The sequence below is a fragment of the Equus przewalskii genome, chromosome 15 (genome assembly GCF_037783145.1).
Source record: "Equus przewalskii isolate Varuska chromosome 15, EquPr2, whole genome shotgun sequence".
NCBI lineage: Eukaryota > Metazoa > Chordata > Mammalia > Perissodactyla > Equidae > Equus > Equus przewalskii.
Window position 1 is genome coordinate 22,051,769 of NC_091845.1, and position 16,587 is coordinate 22,068,355.

Sequence of the window (16,587 nt, forward strand, 5' to 3'; positions counted from 1 at the left end):
CTTCAGAAGCGAAACCCCTGTTTTCTTCCTCTGTTAATGACTCAAGACCAGATCGTGTACAGTAGTTCTTTGCTTCGTTCCTCTCAAATACTGCCTGGTGCTCTCTGAACTCTTGGTCCGAAGAATACACAACTGCTTTCTCAACTTTATAAAATAGCCGTAGGCCTTGAGGCCGGTAGCATGCTGCTTTTGGCTTCTTTATCTTCTTGTAGACTGTCCATTTTGTAGTTGAGAACAACATGTCGCTACTGTCAACTTTAAGTTAATTTTAGGGTAGCAAGACACAAGAAATACTTTTATGTCCCTGTTTTTTGGATACTAGACTTTGCTTTTATTTTGCACTTGCTGCTAAGGGCCAAATAGTTGAAATTCCTAGCAATAATCCTACCAAATCAGTCTGTATTTTTTAGTAATAATGGGAAAATGATCTGTTTTTATAACCTATTGCCCATATTTGTTTGATGACTAGAACATACCTGGCCTTCGGAGTTTTTACTACTTTGCAAGCCACTGATCCTGGCCGATTTCTGTTTTTCATTTTACTGCAATTATCTGCACATAGATAGTATGATTGATCTTTGGAGAGGCAAGATTTTTCATGTATCTTTTTTCTTTCTTCTACCACTTATTATACAGGAGGGAAGGCTCATTGGGTTTCAAATAACTACTCTCTTATCTTCCCCCAAAATATTTAGTGACTTTTCGTCATAGATTTTCTTTTTTTTCTCATGGTTGTTTTATTCTTATTTAAATTGGGTAAACCCAAAACGTAGGCATTTTGTCACATTCGGTTCCTGGAGGAACAAATAAGTCCTAGAGCCATCTATACCCTATCAATTTTTGTATGAGGCCAAAGCAAATGATAAATAAATAAATACAAAAGAAATTGTCGTTTTGTCTTTTAATTAAAGTAGAAGGACTGAAAAATTAGCAGCTACACCATTTCAGACGCTGGTAAATGCTTTTTCCACTGATCTTCAGCAAATCACCTTGCTTTTCTACGCCTCAGTTTCTTTACCCGTGAATTGGGGCCAGCAATGCCTTGCTCCATTTGGCCTTGGGAGAATATTCTGAGAATCAACTGACGCTACATGTGGAGCTGCCGTTATTTATTTAGGAAAAATGGGTGTTATATAGACCAATTTATTACTATTTTATTCTTGTCTTGGTTGGTGTGCATATAAATTAAGTGTAAATGAAAGGTGACAAATTTTCGGGGTGGGAGGTAAATCACAAGATTGATACTATTTCTTCTTTCAGGAAGAAGGTCAGCCCTTTCCCTCTGATCTACGTGGGCTTCCTTGGAGCCGTCATCCCGTTCAAGTGCTTTCACATCTACACAGATGACTTGTAAAACTAGACCGGCAAGACTTTCCAATATCTGCTCAGTGGATAAACTAGTAAAAATGGATCCAGTGGAGAGTCTAATGTGCTGCTCCCTTTTTTATACTTTACACGATAAAGAGAGCAGCCCTCCTTTTTCCTTTGAGCAAGGAGAATTTGATTTAATAAAATAACAGAGATTTTTGAGGATGATGGGAAGCTTTTGTTTTGTTTTCTTTCTTTTTTTTATTTTCTCCTAGGAGTAGGATGAGTTTGCCAAACAATGGAAGCTGGAGAGATGCCTCAGGGCTGGATATTATTTAGTGTGTAGTGTTTTTAGCCCTTTATGATGTTCAAGGTCTTGAAGGCAGCTGTACAACTTAACCAACCTGCTAGTCAGCCGGGCTCCGGGTGATAATGGCTGGTCCCCTCCCCTGCAGGATTCCACTGCTTCTGCCTGCTCCCCTCCAGCTCCTCCTGCTTGAGGCCAAGACTGAAGGAGGCTCCTCGCTCGCTCAGCCAAAGGGAAAGAGGAGAGAAAGCAGGGGAGGAGGGAGGAGCATGACCACCTAGCCTCTGGCGCTAGAGGGATTGAAGCAGAACTTGTCTCTCCCCAAGCCCTCTTGCCTCCTCCCTAGGGCGGATGTAACAGAGGGGAGGGGCATGCCAGCCCCCTGAGTGAGGAGCCTGCCTCTGCACAGCTGCTCAGCCCTCTCAGAGGCCGCAAGAGATGCTTGCTTTAAAGGGCCCGCCAAACTCACCCCATTCTGTGTGTTAAGGCCCAGTGGTCCCAGAGGGTGGAGAACTGTGTTGACTCCTTCATCCTCTGTAGACATTCCTACAACCCTACCTCAGGCCCTTTCTTCTCACCCCTAGAACTCTGCGGCTGCCTCCCAGCTGGGCTCCCCTGGCCCCCTACCTCTCAAGCATCCCCTCTTGCCCTTTTCCTTCAAGTTCCACAAATACGGGATCCCTCTTGCCATGCAGTTCTTACAGCTCTGTGTCGTGTCCCCCCATCCCTCCCCTTCAGGTCTCGCTGCACTGTCTTGTCCTGAGGGAGGCATCCCCAGCCCTGCCCCCACATCCGACATTACATGTCTCTGTTACGTAACAAGTGGCAGTGCCTGCTCCTTTATGTTACTTGTTCAAAGGTCTGCCTTCCCCCTCTAAGACCCACTTAGACAGAGATCATCTCTGTTTTGTCACAGTGCATTCTGCACACTTCGTTCCCTGCCTGACACATCGTGCAAACTCAATACATAATTTTTTAATGAACAAGAGTATGTATTTTGGGAATGGATGAACTTCTTTCTGTATTCACTGTTGAGACAAATAGTCATTCATTTGTCAGTTCAGTAAACGTTTATTGATTGCCTGCCCTGTGCCAGCCACTAGGGAAACAAATATGAATAAGACCCTTTCCCTACTTCCACCAGTTTCTGAAGGGGGGTAGCTACCACCCCACCGAGGGGCATTCAGAAGTGTGTGGAGGTGCTGTTTGTTGTTGCTGTCATAATGATTAGGGACACTACTGGCATGTAGTGGGCAGAGCCCAAGGTCACCTAACATTTTCCAAAGCATGGGGTACTTCTGCACAAGGAGGGACCATCCAGCTACCCCACCTCCACCTCACCCACAGGCTCTCCTCACAAAGCTTACAGTTTAACCGAGAGAATTAGACCGAAAGGGGAGACCTCTTGTCCTGTGTGCAACGAGAGACTTGCAGCAGTGCATGGCCCACCGGAGGCATCGGCATTCCACCTTGGGGTCACTTGGGGAGAATTTTTTTTAATGTGCCCAAAAAAGGCTTTGTCCCTACTAAAGAGCCTCTAATTTAAATGAAATGATAAAACCAAAAGTTAAAGTGTCAAAATATAAATAGCTTATGATGAAAATTACTATGCCTCGGTTTTAGGATAAATATCAAAAAAAACCCAAAAAGGTAAATGGAAATAATAGGAAATGGCATTCCAGTTCTTTCTCAAAAGGCTTTCAGTTCATTACAGCTCTTTGTGAGTGCGGGAAAACCATGACAGAGTGATTGTTGCATTTCTTCCCCAATCTGCCTTTTGGGGAGAAAAGTATCAAGAGGGGAGAATGTTTCCCCACAACAAAAGTCACGAGAGAGGAAGAGCAGAGTATAGTGTTTGACTAGAGCAGGGTTCCTCAGGCTCCGCACCACTGACATTTGGGGCAAGCGAGCTCCTTGTTGTGGGTGCTGACCTGTGCACTGCAGGATGTTGAGCAGCATCCCGGGCCTCTACACACTAGGTGCCAGTAGCACCGTCCAGTTGTGACAACCAAAAATGTCTCCAGACATTGCCAGATGTCTTGGAAGGGAGGTGCAGAATTGCGCCTGATTGAGAGCCCTTGAACTAGACCTTGTTTTCATCCCCCTCGAGCCCTATGTCAGATGTTCATGCGCTGTCAGAATTTAGCCACACTGGTTTTTCAGGTGTGTAGAGAGTACAGTTTAAAAATGCCCATAGGTGTTAGGTGGACTCCGTCTTTTTTTTTTCTTTTCTTTTCTTTTTTTTTGAGGAAGATTGGCCCTGCGTTAACATCTGCCCCCAGTCCTCCTCTTGTTGCTGAGGAAGTTTGCCCCTGAGCTAACATTTGTGCCCATCATCCTCTGTCGGATGCCTGCCACAGTATGGCTTGATAAATGGTGCTAGGTCCACACTGGGATCTGAAGTAGCAAACCCCGGGCTGCTGAAGCAGAGTGTACAAACTTAACTGCTGCACCACCAGGCCAGCCCCTGGACTCTGTCTTTTTAATGGGCAGAGGGGACCACTGGAAGCTGCTGTGTTCCCAACTGGCTGCCGCTTTCTAGAGACAGGGGTTGGCATTTTGTGCTGTTTTCTCAGCACTGTGCTCTTCTTCCTGCTGCTTGCTCAAAGGAGAACCTGCAGGAGCCCCAGGGATAATGACAATTTCTCTTTTACGTCTGTAGCAGAACTCCCAGGTCTATGAGTAATGCTGTCACCTGAAGCATCTTTTTAAGCCTCCAGAGAGAGCTGCAGGAAATTACAGTGTGTTGCAGAGAACTTTCATGCCGGAGAGGAAAGAAAACCCTCTTCTTACATTAAAAAAAAGAAGCAGCAAGATAATTTTGAAGCTAGCTTGATTTAGCTCCCTTTCCATAGGAAATTTTAGACCAGCTTCAAGGGTGTGTGTCTGGGATCTGGTTTGTCCCCTGTGGCTAGTCCATTTTAAGGATGCCACTCATGGGTCTCTCTTTTCTCCACTGCCACACATCTGGGTTCAGTTGCCTCCCACTGTCAGTCCCTGGTGTGGAGGAACTTGCACTTCCTTCCCTCTCAAATCCCACTGTCCTAGCACTTCGAACTTCTCCTGCAGGAGAGAAAGCTGTTCGGATAAGAAGCAGCATCAGTGTTTGCATTGGTAGGAACAAGATGTCTTTTCCTGTCTGGCATCCAGCTTTGAGCGTACACTTCTCTGAGTCCCCAGGAAAGGCTGGCCATGGTGGGGAAGGTAGAGCTTTGAAAAGCTTTTTGGGAACTTGTGCTTTTGTGAGAGTCGCAGAACTGCTCCCTGAAAACAAGCCACCGCCAACTTTAACCTCCAACACACGGAAAAAGATAGGAAAGCAGATATAGATAAATAGTTGAAATTTTTAAAAAACACATTTTACTTACACTGTTTTATCTGACTACAAAAAAATGGAAACAAATCCTGATTTGGGTGGTGGTGGTAGTTTTTCTTTGGGTCCTTACTCTTTGCCAGCCTCTACACTAAATTCTTTATATGGGATATTTTACTCAACCTTCCCCAAAACCCTATGCAGTGGATTCTGATATTATCCCCATTTTTTAGAAGAGGACGTTAGGCTTTGTGGGTTTAAGGAGCTTGTACAAGGGGCCACAGGTCTTAAGGAGCAGGGGTTTGAGTCAAGTGTGTGTCTCTTAGGAGACGCAGGTCCTAACTCCCACACCCTACAACAGGAGTGCTCCAACTTCACCTGGAGTCAGAATGCCTTGAGGCCACGTGAGAAGTCAGATCACTGACCTCACCCCGTCGTTTCTGATTCTGGAGCCGGCCCAAGAACTCGCATCTCTGACAAGTTCCCAGGTGATGTGATGCTGCTGGTTCAGGGCCCACACTTTGAGAACCCCCATTATCCCACATTTCCTTTTCTAGAAAATAGTGTAAGAATCGACTTTGGAAACCTTGAATGAAAATGCCTGAGGTTGGAATTGACCACTGACTTTGGACCTATGCACAGATAGGTAACAGCCATGGTATTTCTAGAGCATCTCTTCTGAGAGGATGGTGTCATGAGACGGAGATAATTGACCTGTTGTAGATTTTATTCTGGTATTCCCTTGGCTGCCTGACATTTCCGAGAACACAGTCGCACTGCATCGTTAAAAAATAAATGTACCACCACCATTTACTCATACTAATAGGCCATTTTTGAAGTTCAGTAGTTTTCCATTAGAATGATGACATTTCTTTTTCAAACTATACTTAGTTCATTTTCTTTTGATTCAGTAAGACCCAATATATTCTGATTTTGTATAAACACTGTGACCACCATCTCAGAGAATATCTTCAGACTGCTAATACTAATGAACACATGGAGGAGATTTACTGTGAAGAAAGGTTTGCAAATCTTGGATCAGGTCTTGTGTCCTATTAACCGAATTAACAAACCCTCGGGCAATTTTGTTAGTAATAAAAAGAAGTGAAAAGTAGTCAAAGAGACATCGTCTAAAAGTTTCCTGATTATGGTCACTTTGAAAACAACAGGCACTTTGAGAACAGATTTTTGTGTTCTTTTGACTGATTGAGTTTCACCTGTATTAAGATTCCAAAGGCACATTTGAAACCTGAAATAAAGCTGATTTCCTTGTTGATAATCTGTTCCAAAGCCTTCTGAGCCAGTTCAGGGGAAAGGCCTACCCTTCTGCCACTTAATAGCAAAGATAACAGCCCAGGTGTGAAACCACCAATCAAATACAGACAATTGTCCTACAGATGGATTCAGGGAAAAACAACATCCTGAGATTTGCTGAGTGCTTTTGCTGTGAGAAATGTTATAGGATGAGATGGGGCTGCAATCTACACCGATTCTAAAGGAAAATGGAGACTGCTGGTATGTGGGACTCCTCGGCTCCTTTTTCCAAATGCCTTAGGCAGTATCAATTCCTGGGGGAGAACTTTGAAAAAACATTAATTATCTGGTGACTTTGCAAGTGGTGGAAGAGTTTCCTTCAGTTTTGATTGGAGAATGAACTACCTGTGCAGGTTTGTGCTGGTAGCTGCTGGTAGACATGTCCAGAGGCTGAATTTTCCAGAACCGAACCAAGGATTCTCTTGTGAGCCTCTATTTCCCCACAGATAGTAACTGGAAGCCATTTGCTAGAGCCCAAGAATCCTCTCTGTTTTTCTCCTGAACTGACTGCTGTGGAATTAGCACAGTGCAAGGGATGAGGGAACCTGCCTCTGGCTGGCAACAGCAGGCAGGTTGTCATTTTCTCCCAGACCCTCAAGTTAGGAGCAAAGGCAGGTTCTGGAGCCACACACACACTGTTGCTTTGGGACTGCTATCTTCATCTCCTGGCTCACAGCACAACCAAGGAAACATTCAAGGCTGTTCCCCCAGGAGTGGGGTCCAAAGGGATGCTATGGAGCCTTTTTTTTTCCTCCTGAATCTGTGGCTGCCCAGAGGTATTTATCAGTGTGGACAGAGCAAGATGCCAAGGAAATACCCTGTAGTGTAGAGTACGGTGTTCCCCAAAGCAGATTAGGAGACTCGGGCGGGGGCGGAGAGGGGGTGTGCGCGCGCGTGTGTTTATGTGTGTATGCGGTGTGTGCAGGACGTGCAAGCCGAGGGCGCTGAAATGCAGCTCTCTTCTTTGCCTGCAAAGAGTTGCTCCGCACCACCCCCTGCCCAGCGCGCTCGGGAAGCGCCAGGGGGAGTCCTCGCCGGCCAGGGCTTCCCGTGCCCCGGGAGCACCGAGGGCTAGCCTGGCGGAGCTTAGCGCAGCCTGCTCGGCGCAGCCAGCTAGCGGGCGGGGTGGACACTGGGCTCTGTGTGTGCCAGCCGCAGCCGTTGGCTGGCGGGCGCCCAATCCGGGGGCATGCCGCCGGAGCCTGGCCAGGACGCCCGGTGAAAGACGAGTTTGGTGGAAGGCTTGACCCCCGGCCGCCAGCAGAAGCCGGCGTCGAGAGCCCAGGCGGTCGGGCAGCTGTGGGCGCACTCGCTGGCTGCAGCTGCGGGAACCGGGCACCCCCGGGTTCCGAGGGAAGGAGGAGGCATGGCTTCGGTGTTCATGTGTGGAGTGGAGGACCTGCTGTTCAGCGGCAGCCGCTTCGTGTGGAACTTGACCGTGTCCACGCTGCGGAGATGGTACACGGAGAGGCTGCGGGCTTGCCACCAGGTGCTGCGGACGTGGTGCGGGCTGCGGGACGTGTACCAGGTGAGCCAGGGCGCGCGGCGCCCGAGGGCCCTTGCAGGATGCCGGGCGCTCGGGGGAAGCCGGTTCCACCTGTATGATTTTATTCTCTCTCTCCCTCCACCTCTCGCTTTTTAAACTCCTAGCGGGCTGCTCGACTCTTGGGTCAAATGCTCAGCAGCTATGGGTAACTGTTGCCTGACAGAGCTTGTGAATTTTCCCCATCGGGCTTGAGGGGGCATTTGCAAGTTAGTCCTCGCATTTGCAGACATCTGTTATAGAGGGATGGTGTGCTGGCTGGCACTTAGCTAAGAAAGCTGTAGCTTTGCAGCAGACGGTCTGCCGGAAGCCACTTTGATGTTCAAATGATTCCTTCTTTTTTATTTCATTGGTGTGGAGGTGGGCATTTCAGGAGCAACGATTTCACACCAGTTTACAGGCAGAGGGGCCTTAATGCATTCTTCACTTTGATTTTATTTCAGTTTTCCATCAGGCAGCCCCAACTTGCAAGGCAGAGCCAGGAAAAGCTGATTCTGTGTCTACTGGCTTTTGGAAGGAAGGACAGCAAATTGTGAACACTTTGCAGGAGGATGATGGGCTGGGGAAGGGAGGGGTGGCCTGGCTGAGCGTTAGAATGCTTACGTTTGGATTTACTCCCTGTCACACAACACAGCCTCTTTATTTCTCTGCTAGGTCCCATCCTGCAGGCAAAAAATGCAGCAACTTTGTTCAACTAGGAGACCATTTATCATCTGTGGGACTGCAGCTTGCCTGGATTTTTATTTTTAACAGTCATTTGTGAATTTAAAAGTCCTGTGCTTTGTTTGTTAATATCTTTGAGATTAAAAAAAACCTACATTGTGTTTAGGAAGATTATACTTGGTGTTTACTATAAGAATATAGCATCACATTTTCTTTCCTGTGATGCAAATAGCTTTGTTGCAGTTCCTGGATTCCCCCTACCCTGACCCCACTCCCAATATGGCCATAATTTATATCTCATTGTATTATGCCCCATATGTGGTCAAGCACCTGATTTTGACAAGCCCTTGTCTTCCATCAATCAAGCAAAATTAAAAGACCAGCACCTGAGGTTAAACTGTGGGCATCTAAAGAATCAGTGTCCCCTTGTTATCTTTGACCTCCTGTCATCCTTCTGAAAATGGGAGGAACATTTCGCTTCGTGCTTTCATGATGCCGGCTCTGGATAACATGTCTGCGATGTCTTGCATTTTGATGGAATCCAAAAGCCAGGTTGAGAACCAGGGCAGCAGGTGGGGGTTTGAGAGTATTCTGGAGCTGTGGATGTCTCCCATCTGGCCACATGACACAGATCACTTGGGGTTTTGGAGCCAGAGGTATGTCTTCCTCCCACCCTTTTTCTCTTCTGGGAAATCATTGTGCACTTTGGTCTGTAGGAGAAGCGCCTGGATATAGCTTCTTTTTTGCTTTTTAATGTTGAGAAACTTTCAAAAGGAGAACACAAGTATTGTAGCCAACCAGCAAGCTTCCATACCTCTGTCCCTAAGGATTCAGGGGACTGTGACTTATCTCTTCGACTGTTAGTGACCAACTCAAAAATGAAGTTTCCAGGAACCTGAGACCCGATGGGTTCTTTATAAGGATGATCAATAATTATTTTTAAGCAGAAACAGCAACTTGAAGGATTAATCTACTAAACTATAGGTTTTCTTTTCTGTGAAACAGATGGTGACTGAGTCAATTCCCTCTCATTATGATAGGAAAGAATATCAAAATAATGTTGGCCGTTTTATGAGTATTGAGTTAGAAGGAGAAAATGATCTCTGAGTTTGAAGTTTCCTGTGTCTTTAGAGAAATAAGATTTTTAAAAACATTTCGAAACTTGGGAGAACCACAGATTTCTTAGTTGCGCAACACAGTTAATTGTTAACAAAGAAACACCATTTTCTCTAATGCCTTTTAAGCATCAAGCAAGAAATTGGTGATTTAAATTGCATAGAACTGAAAGGCAGTAAAATAAAGTGGTTAATACCTTAGGCTCCAAGTTAAACAGACATAGGAGTGAATCCTACCTCCTCCCATGTATGACCATGAGTAAGTTACTTAATCTTACTATGCTTCAGTTTCATCATTTATAAAATGGAAAATATAATGGTACCAATCACAGAGATTGATGAGAGAATTAATTGACGTGTAAGACATTTAGCACAGTGCCTAGAGCTTAGGAAGCATTCAATAAATATCTGTTCTGTCAGTTAGGATTTTTTTTATTTTAATAGGAAACCAACTCAAACTAACCTACAGAATAAAAAGAGACTTTTGACACAACTAAAAAGTCTAGCAGTAGCATAAACTTCAGGTATGGTTTGATCAGGGCACTTTGCTTGTTCCCCATGATTCTTTCAGCCCTGTCTCCTTTGCGTGTTGGCTTTTTCCTCTCTGGTTTCTTCCCTCGTGACAGCAGATAGCTGCAGCAGTTCCAGTGCTTAGATCCACATATCAACCCATCAGAAAGGAAGAGAATTTCTCGTATCGACCAACTATCAAAAAGAAGTCCTAGTTTTCACTCTGATAGGTCAACCTAGGGTTTGTGCCCACCCCCAGTGACATGCACCAATTGGCACGGGCAACAAGATTATACTACATGCATTCTCAGTGGAAGTGGTATGCCCCCAGGAGGCAAAATTGTTTCTTGGGGGTGGGAGGGGGGCAAAAAACCTTACCCTTTTTACATATAAAGCACAGACATACAATACTTAGACAGATATACAGTATATCTGTGGCATTAGAATTTGGGGAGACAGTGACTAGAAAACAAAAAGAAATATCTAAAAAGCCCCTTAAGGGGATGATCATGAACACAAAGGTTGAGAAACACTGAATTATCTTGATTTGCTTGGGCTGGTGGGGGAACAGACCCGTTTCTGAAGCTGGGTGTGAGGTTGGCCCCTAGACCACAAACCCGCTAAACAATGAGGGAAGCTCAATGCTTGGTTGAGATGCAGTCAGCAATGTGCATTGCACCTGCGTTATTAGAATCTCAAATCCAGAGCTCTTTAAATAAAATAATTAGTTTTCAGGGTAAGTACAAGGATTAGTGCACAAATCCATTTGTAAGTATTTTACCACAGTAATTTGACTTACGGGAGTGGGGGCCCATCATTAGAATACCTGTGTTGGTATCCCATAATTATGAGTTCCAAACCATAGAGGGGAATGTTCCATGATGTTGTCCAGCTTTCTGGCATATGAACTGGAAACACACACCATAGAGTTACATATTTTACTGGACTCAACTTTTTATCCTCTTGATGATAAAAAGGTGTCATTTTTCTTGCTTCTAGTCTGAATAGTCTTGTTTGTAAGGAAACCCAGGCTCAATCACTCTAGAGAGAAATAGGGTGGGGCAGGAGAGATCCATTACATGAAATACCTGGCAGTCCCCTGGGAGGGTTTCGTTTATTCATATACTATAAGTGAAATAAGATCTCCCACCTATTCATCAGGAATTTGGCAACAGCATTATTGCGTGACTGGCAAAGCTGGGAAGGCATAATTTCTTTGGAATTGAACACTTCCTCCACCTCTAGATTGGACAAGCAAGTGCCTCAGTTCGCCAACAACCATGAATAAGTAAGATACTACCTATAAGGCATTTTTGTAGTAAGGCAACTAAATAAAAAGCAGGCTGAGGCTGCCTTTTAGCGAAGACTGACTTTATGCGTGCAAATTTGGATTAGGTTAAATTTGCAGGCATAGGACATTCACCTTCAGTTTGGGGCTCAATTTTAAAAGCTGATTCGTCAGTTATATGTCTGTCTTGCTTAAATCTTGCCTGGATGGATTGCATTATAGCAATTAATTAGGTTGAACAAACAGTTGAGGCAGAAAATGATGAGAGAATGTTGTTGAGAAAAGATCAGTACACTTTGCTTTTTATTAAGTGTGACATGTTCTAACAAAGCCCTCAGTTTATTATTTGGGATTAAGTTTTCCTCTCATCCCCAATGTCTCAAAGTTAGAATGTCTTGCAAACCCTGAGTACAGTCATTGCTTCTAGCAGAAGGCAACTCAGACAGAATCCAGGATATTTAAGTGACCGTAAGAGGCTCCCCGGAAGCAGGTGGCGGGCATTGAGTGGTTAGCATGCGGAACATGGCAGAGGCTGTAGGCTCAACTTGACCATTTGACCTTGAGCAAAAGGCTTTTCCTCTCTGAGCCTCATTTCCTCCTGGCTAAGAGGGGAGAACTATAGTACCTGCAATATGGGGTAGGGTGAGAAATTCATGAGAAAATGTGTATAACGCTGAGCACCCAGCCCAGCACTAGCCAATGCTCAGTCAATGTTAACTCTTGGTTGTGTAAAGGACTTAACATCAGACCCATGGAAGGTACTTGATAGAGGGTAGCTAAGAGTATTACTGTTGTTTTTATAAGTGAGACTGGTTCTCTGGAAACTGAACATGCGAGGATGTTCAGTAAGAGACTGAAATTTCCCAGAGCAGGGTGTGTAGGGTGGACCTTGGGTATTGGGACTTGTGTTCCACACGTAGACCCACATTTTCTTTAAACCCATACAAAAAATCTAGGAGGTCACAGGCAGCTCACACAAGGGTCTCTAAGGAAATGATCTCTCTATAGCCAAGACTCTAATGAACCATAAACTGGTAACACCAGAACTTTGCATCCCCCCACATTGGTTGCAAAAGACCAAGTCCCCCAAAGGACAGTTCCCTGTTGAGCATTCAGTGATCTGTGTGCATTTCAAACCATGTGCACCTTGCTTGTCCCCACCCTTCGCTTTCCACAGTCCTGAGTTATATCGACTAGAAAGGCTGGCTGACAAACTATAACCCACAGGAGAAAACTGGCCTGCCTCCTGTGTTTGTAAAGAAAGTTTTATTGGCCCCCAGCCTCCTTGTTTGTAAATAAAGTTTTACTGGCACACAGTCCTGCTCAGTCATTTACATGTTGTCTATGGCTGCTTTCACATTACAATGGCAGAATTGAATGGTCGTGACTCAACTACTTAGAGCTGAGTAGTTGATACAAAGACTGTATTGGCCACAAAGCCAAAAATATTTGCTATCAGGTCCTTTACAGAGAAAGCTTGCCAATCCCTGGACTAGGAAAAAAGCAATATGTTAGGCAGAGAATGCTAGAGGAAGAAAAGTCCAGAATCAAATTGTAGAAAAATAGAACTTGAAGGAATATGGAAGAATTTTCTCATGAAAAACCTAGTCACCAGGAAATTAATAACCAAATATTCAGTTTATCTTTACGTGGTCCTTCATTGGAGTTATAGACTGATTCATGCATTTGTCCATTTATTGGTACCTAAAATGATTATCAAGGGCTTACCATGTCCCAGTTACTGTGCCAAGGTGTCAGCAGCACAAAGTCAAAATAGATCTTTTTCCTGCCCCCAAGAAATCTCTTGTCAAGTGGGGGAGACAGTTAAGGAAATGAAACTCTACGGAAGGGCTTTGCCCAGGATGACCTAGGCGCACAGTGGAGGGACTCTAAATCAGCCAGGCTAAAGCACTGGGGAGGGAAGGGGAGCCAAGGAATCTTCCTGGAGGAGGTGATTCTCAAGCTGAGGTTTGAAGGACAAGTAGGAGTTACATGAAGAAAGGCAGAAGGGCATTTCAGGTGTGGGAAAACATGGCTGTGGGGGAATTTTAAGGAATTTTTTAAGGCTGATGAGTTGAGAGAGACAGACAGACAGAACCAGAGTCAGAGACAGAGATTTTGATTGAGAATAACATCTGAACTTGAATGATCTTGTACTTGAAGATTAGGATTTTGGTGTTTTTCTTCAGAACTTTCAGGGCAGGGCAGAGGTTGATTTAGGACTCTCCCTGGCAGCAGTGAGGCTGACAGCTTTGGGAGAGGGTGGCATCGTGGAGGCAGGAAAGGAAGGGAGGTTAGGAGGCTGTTGCAGTGACGAGGTGTATAGTCAGAATAGGATGGGTTTTGCTATGACAACAAACAGCCCCAGGGGGCTTAAAGAACTAAAAGGTTATTTTTGGTTCACTACCTATCCAATCACTGGTTCCCTGTAAGCTCTGCTCATCACTGTCACTCAGGCTCCCAGAATGTTCCTGAACATTGCCAATTGCCATGATAGAGAGTGAAGAGCTCTTTGGGGCTTTGCTCTGGCAATTAATGCTTGGCCTTTAAGTAGCTCACATCACTTCTCATGTGTTATTGGTCAGTGCTGGTCGCGTAACCCACTCAACCACAGGGGCCAGGAATAGCAGTCCTGCCAGGGAGCAGCATGAAAGCTGATGCAGACTTGCTTTCTTAGGAAGCAGACTCTGAAACAGAAGAATAAGCCAGAAGTTTACTAGAGAGCGCTCTGAGGATCAACACCTGTAGAAGGGACTAGAAGGAAGTAGGATGGAGCAGAGGGAGAAGTTGGGCTACAATTCGGGCTCAACAAAGGCCTCAGCTGACCTCACGGGTAGCTCTGAAACTGAAAGTTGTCCCCAGTTGGAACAAGAGGGCTGATTCTTTCCCCGCCGCCTTCATTAACCCATCACTGGAGACGGACTGCCCTGGAGAAAGCAATGTGACTTTGAAGTAGGCAGCTCACATTTAAGGAAGGGCAATTCCCAGAGGGGGCTGAGAGCCGTCAGCTCAAAACACTCCTGACAGCTGAGGGAATAAGGCTGGGCAGACTTGACATCTTCTGCACATGCCTGCCCAACAGGTGCTAGGATGGAAGCCTGAGCTAAGGCAGGCCCAGCAGGAAGGAAGTGGAGAGTAAGGATTGCACTGATGTGAAGGACGTAGAATTCAGCTTCAAAACATGGCCTGACTATCAGGGCGGTGTCCTGACTGGATCCCACACTCTGCTGAAGCCGTGGAGTCAGCTACTTGTGGTAACACATACAGAAAGGAGAGAAAAGTTTGCCGATAAATGAAATACCAGTTCACTTATCACTGAGAAAATTCCTCCTCCACTTTTTCTGGTAACCGAAGACTGGGGTTTTATGGCAGGGAACGAAGATGGTAAGGTACCCAAAAACTGAGAAGGAAAACTATCTTAATATTTTAGCCCATCGCTTGACGTAAATAAATTTCGAAAAGACTGTGTCATTTAAAATCCACAAGATTAGTCTCAGGATCTTTGAAAAGCGTTTTTGAACCTTTATTACACAGCTTGAAAAACACCAAGTTAAGAATAGACTTTCCTGCCTGTTCTACTTGGTATTTGTTTTTCTCATTCCCTCTTTTCTTGGTGGAGCTGCAGCATAAAGTAACTTCCTGTTCGTCTCCTCCTTACATTTATTCTGAACATTATATTTGTGATGTCCAATTTGGTGGTTGTGGAAAAGTGTGAATGATTCGAATAGGAAATAAGATCTGTAGTTCTAAATTTTATAAACAAAACCATATGACTTACAGCATGGAAAGAGGCAGAAATTAAGCCTCCGTATGTAATTACATACATGTGTGTGTATATATCCATATATAACAGATATACGTTCTGGCATCCTTGAAATAAACTTTTGCCATGAAAGAGGCTGGCGAATATGGTAAATTAAAAAGTACCATTTTCCTCTAATGTCCTAATTTTTTTTAGTCTCTTGATTTTTTGTTTGGGCAAAACCCATTGCTTAAATAATTATTTTCTCCTTAACTAGTGCTTTTATATAGTCTAACTATCTTGCCTTGACTAAAAGCTATTAATTTTATCGAACAGCTGCTGTGTGCTAGGGCTTGTATGTGGCACTTTGCATGTATTATCTTTTTTTAAAAAAGAAAACTTCTAGAGGATTATTTCAGTACACAAAAATATAAAAGACAATATAGGTAAAAACCCATACACCTGCCAGTCAGTTTTCAGGCATCTTAATATTTCACCATGTTTGTTTCAGATACTTTTTTGTAATATAATAACATTTCATAGAATCAGCTGAAATCACCTTTGCACCTCCCCCCTCTCCCTAAAGCTAATCCTACCCTGTAGTTCATGTTTTTAATTCCCCAGCATGTTTTTATAATTTTGCCACATGCTTGCATCTATAGACAATATACATTATTTTGTGTTGGTAAAATTTATATATGGTTGTGTCATTCTCCTACCTTATTTTCTCTCAGCAGTTTTTGGGATTTCTCTCTAAATTCGTTTTAAACCCTGTATTCCATTGCATGAATATACCAATCTCTTATTGATGGATATATAGGTTGTTCCCAAATTTTCAGTGTTGCAGAATACGACAGTGAAAATCTTTGTATTTGTCTCCTTGTGCTTATAAGCAAGAGCTTCTCGGGGCTGGCCCGGTAGCGCAGCTGTTAAGTGCACACATTCTGCTTCTCGGCGGCCCGGGGTTCTCCAGTTTGGATCCCCGGTACGGACATGGCACCGCTTGGCAAAAGCCATGCTGTGGTAGGCATCCCACATATAAAGTAGAGGAAGATGGGCATGGATGTTAGCTCAGGGCCAGTCTTCCTCAGCAAAAAGAGGAGGATTGACAGAAGCTAGCTCAGGGCTAATCTTCCTCAAAATAAATAAATAAAAATAAAAGAGCTTCTCTGGGGTATATACCCTAATGAAAGGGAGAGTTGGCTGGATTTTTAGCTCTATTAGATGCCATGCCTTTTCTTTGTCCTTGTAACAACTCTTCAAGATGATATCACAAACCCCATTTTATTGGTTTTATATACTTATTAGCTAATAAGTCATGATGCTGGAATTTGAACAGAGCTGTAGTTGACTCTCATGCTCAGCCTCTTGCCACTGACTTGCTACTTTATTAAAAAGTAAATACATAAAGATAGAATCTTATTTATTCATTTATTCATTCACTCAACAAACATTGGGTGGAAACATAGCCTAGTGCTTAAAAA

At 44.3% G+C, this 16,587-nt stretch overlaps 1 protein-coding gene across 4 annotated transcripts in view; it reads left to right on the forward strand.

Annotated features, from left to right (window-relative positions):
- FRMD4B (FERM domain containing 4B) overlaps positions 1 to 16,587 on the forward strand; it is a 307,937-nt gene that overhangs the window by 133,229 nt on the left and 158,121 nt on the right. The window contains exon 1 of one of the 4 annotated variants that reach the window (XM_008520099.2): positions 7,097 to 7,770. The exons of the other annotated variants lie outside the window; for them this stretch is intronic. Within the exon in view, the coding sequence (XP_008518321.1) occupies positions 7,609 to 7,770 (162 nt within the window). The 5' untranslated portion in view covers positions 7,097 to 7,608. Of the gene's footprint in view, positions 1 to 7,096; positions 7,771 to 16,587 lie in introns of those variants that run through there. 4 annotated transcript variants of the gene reach the window in all.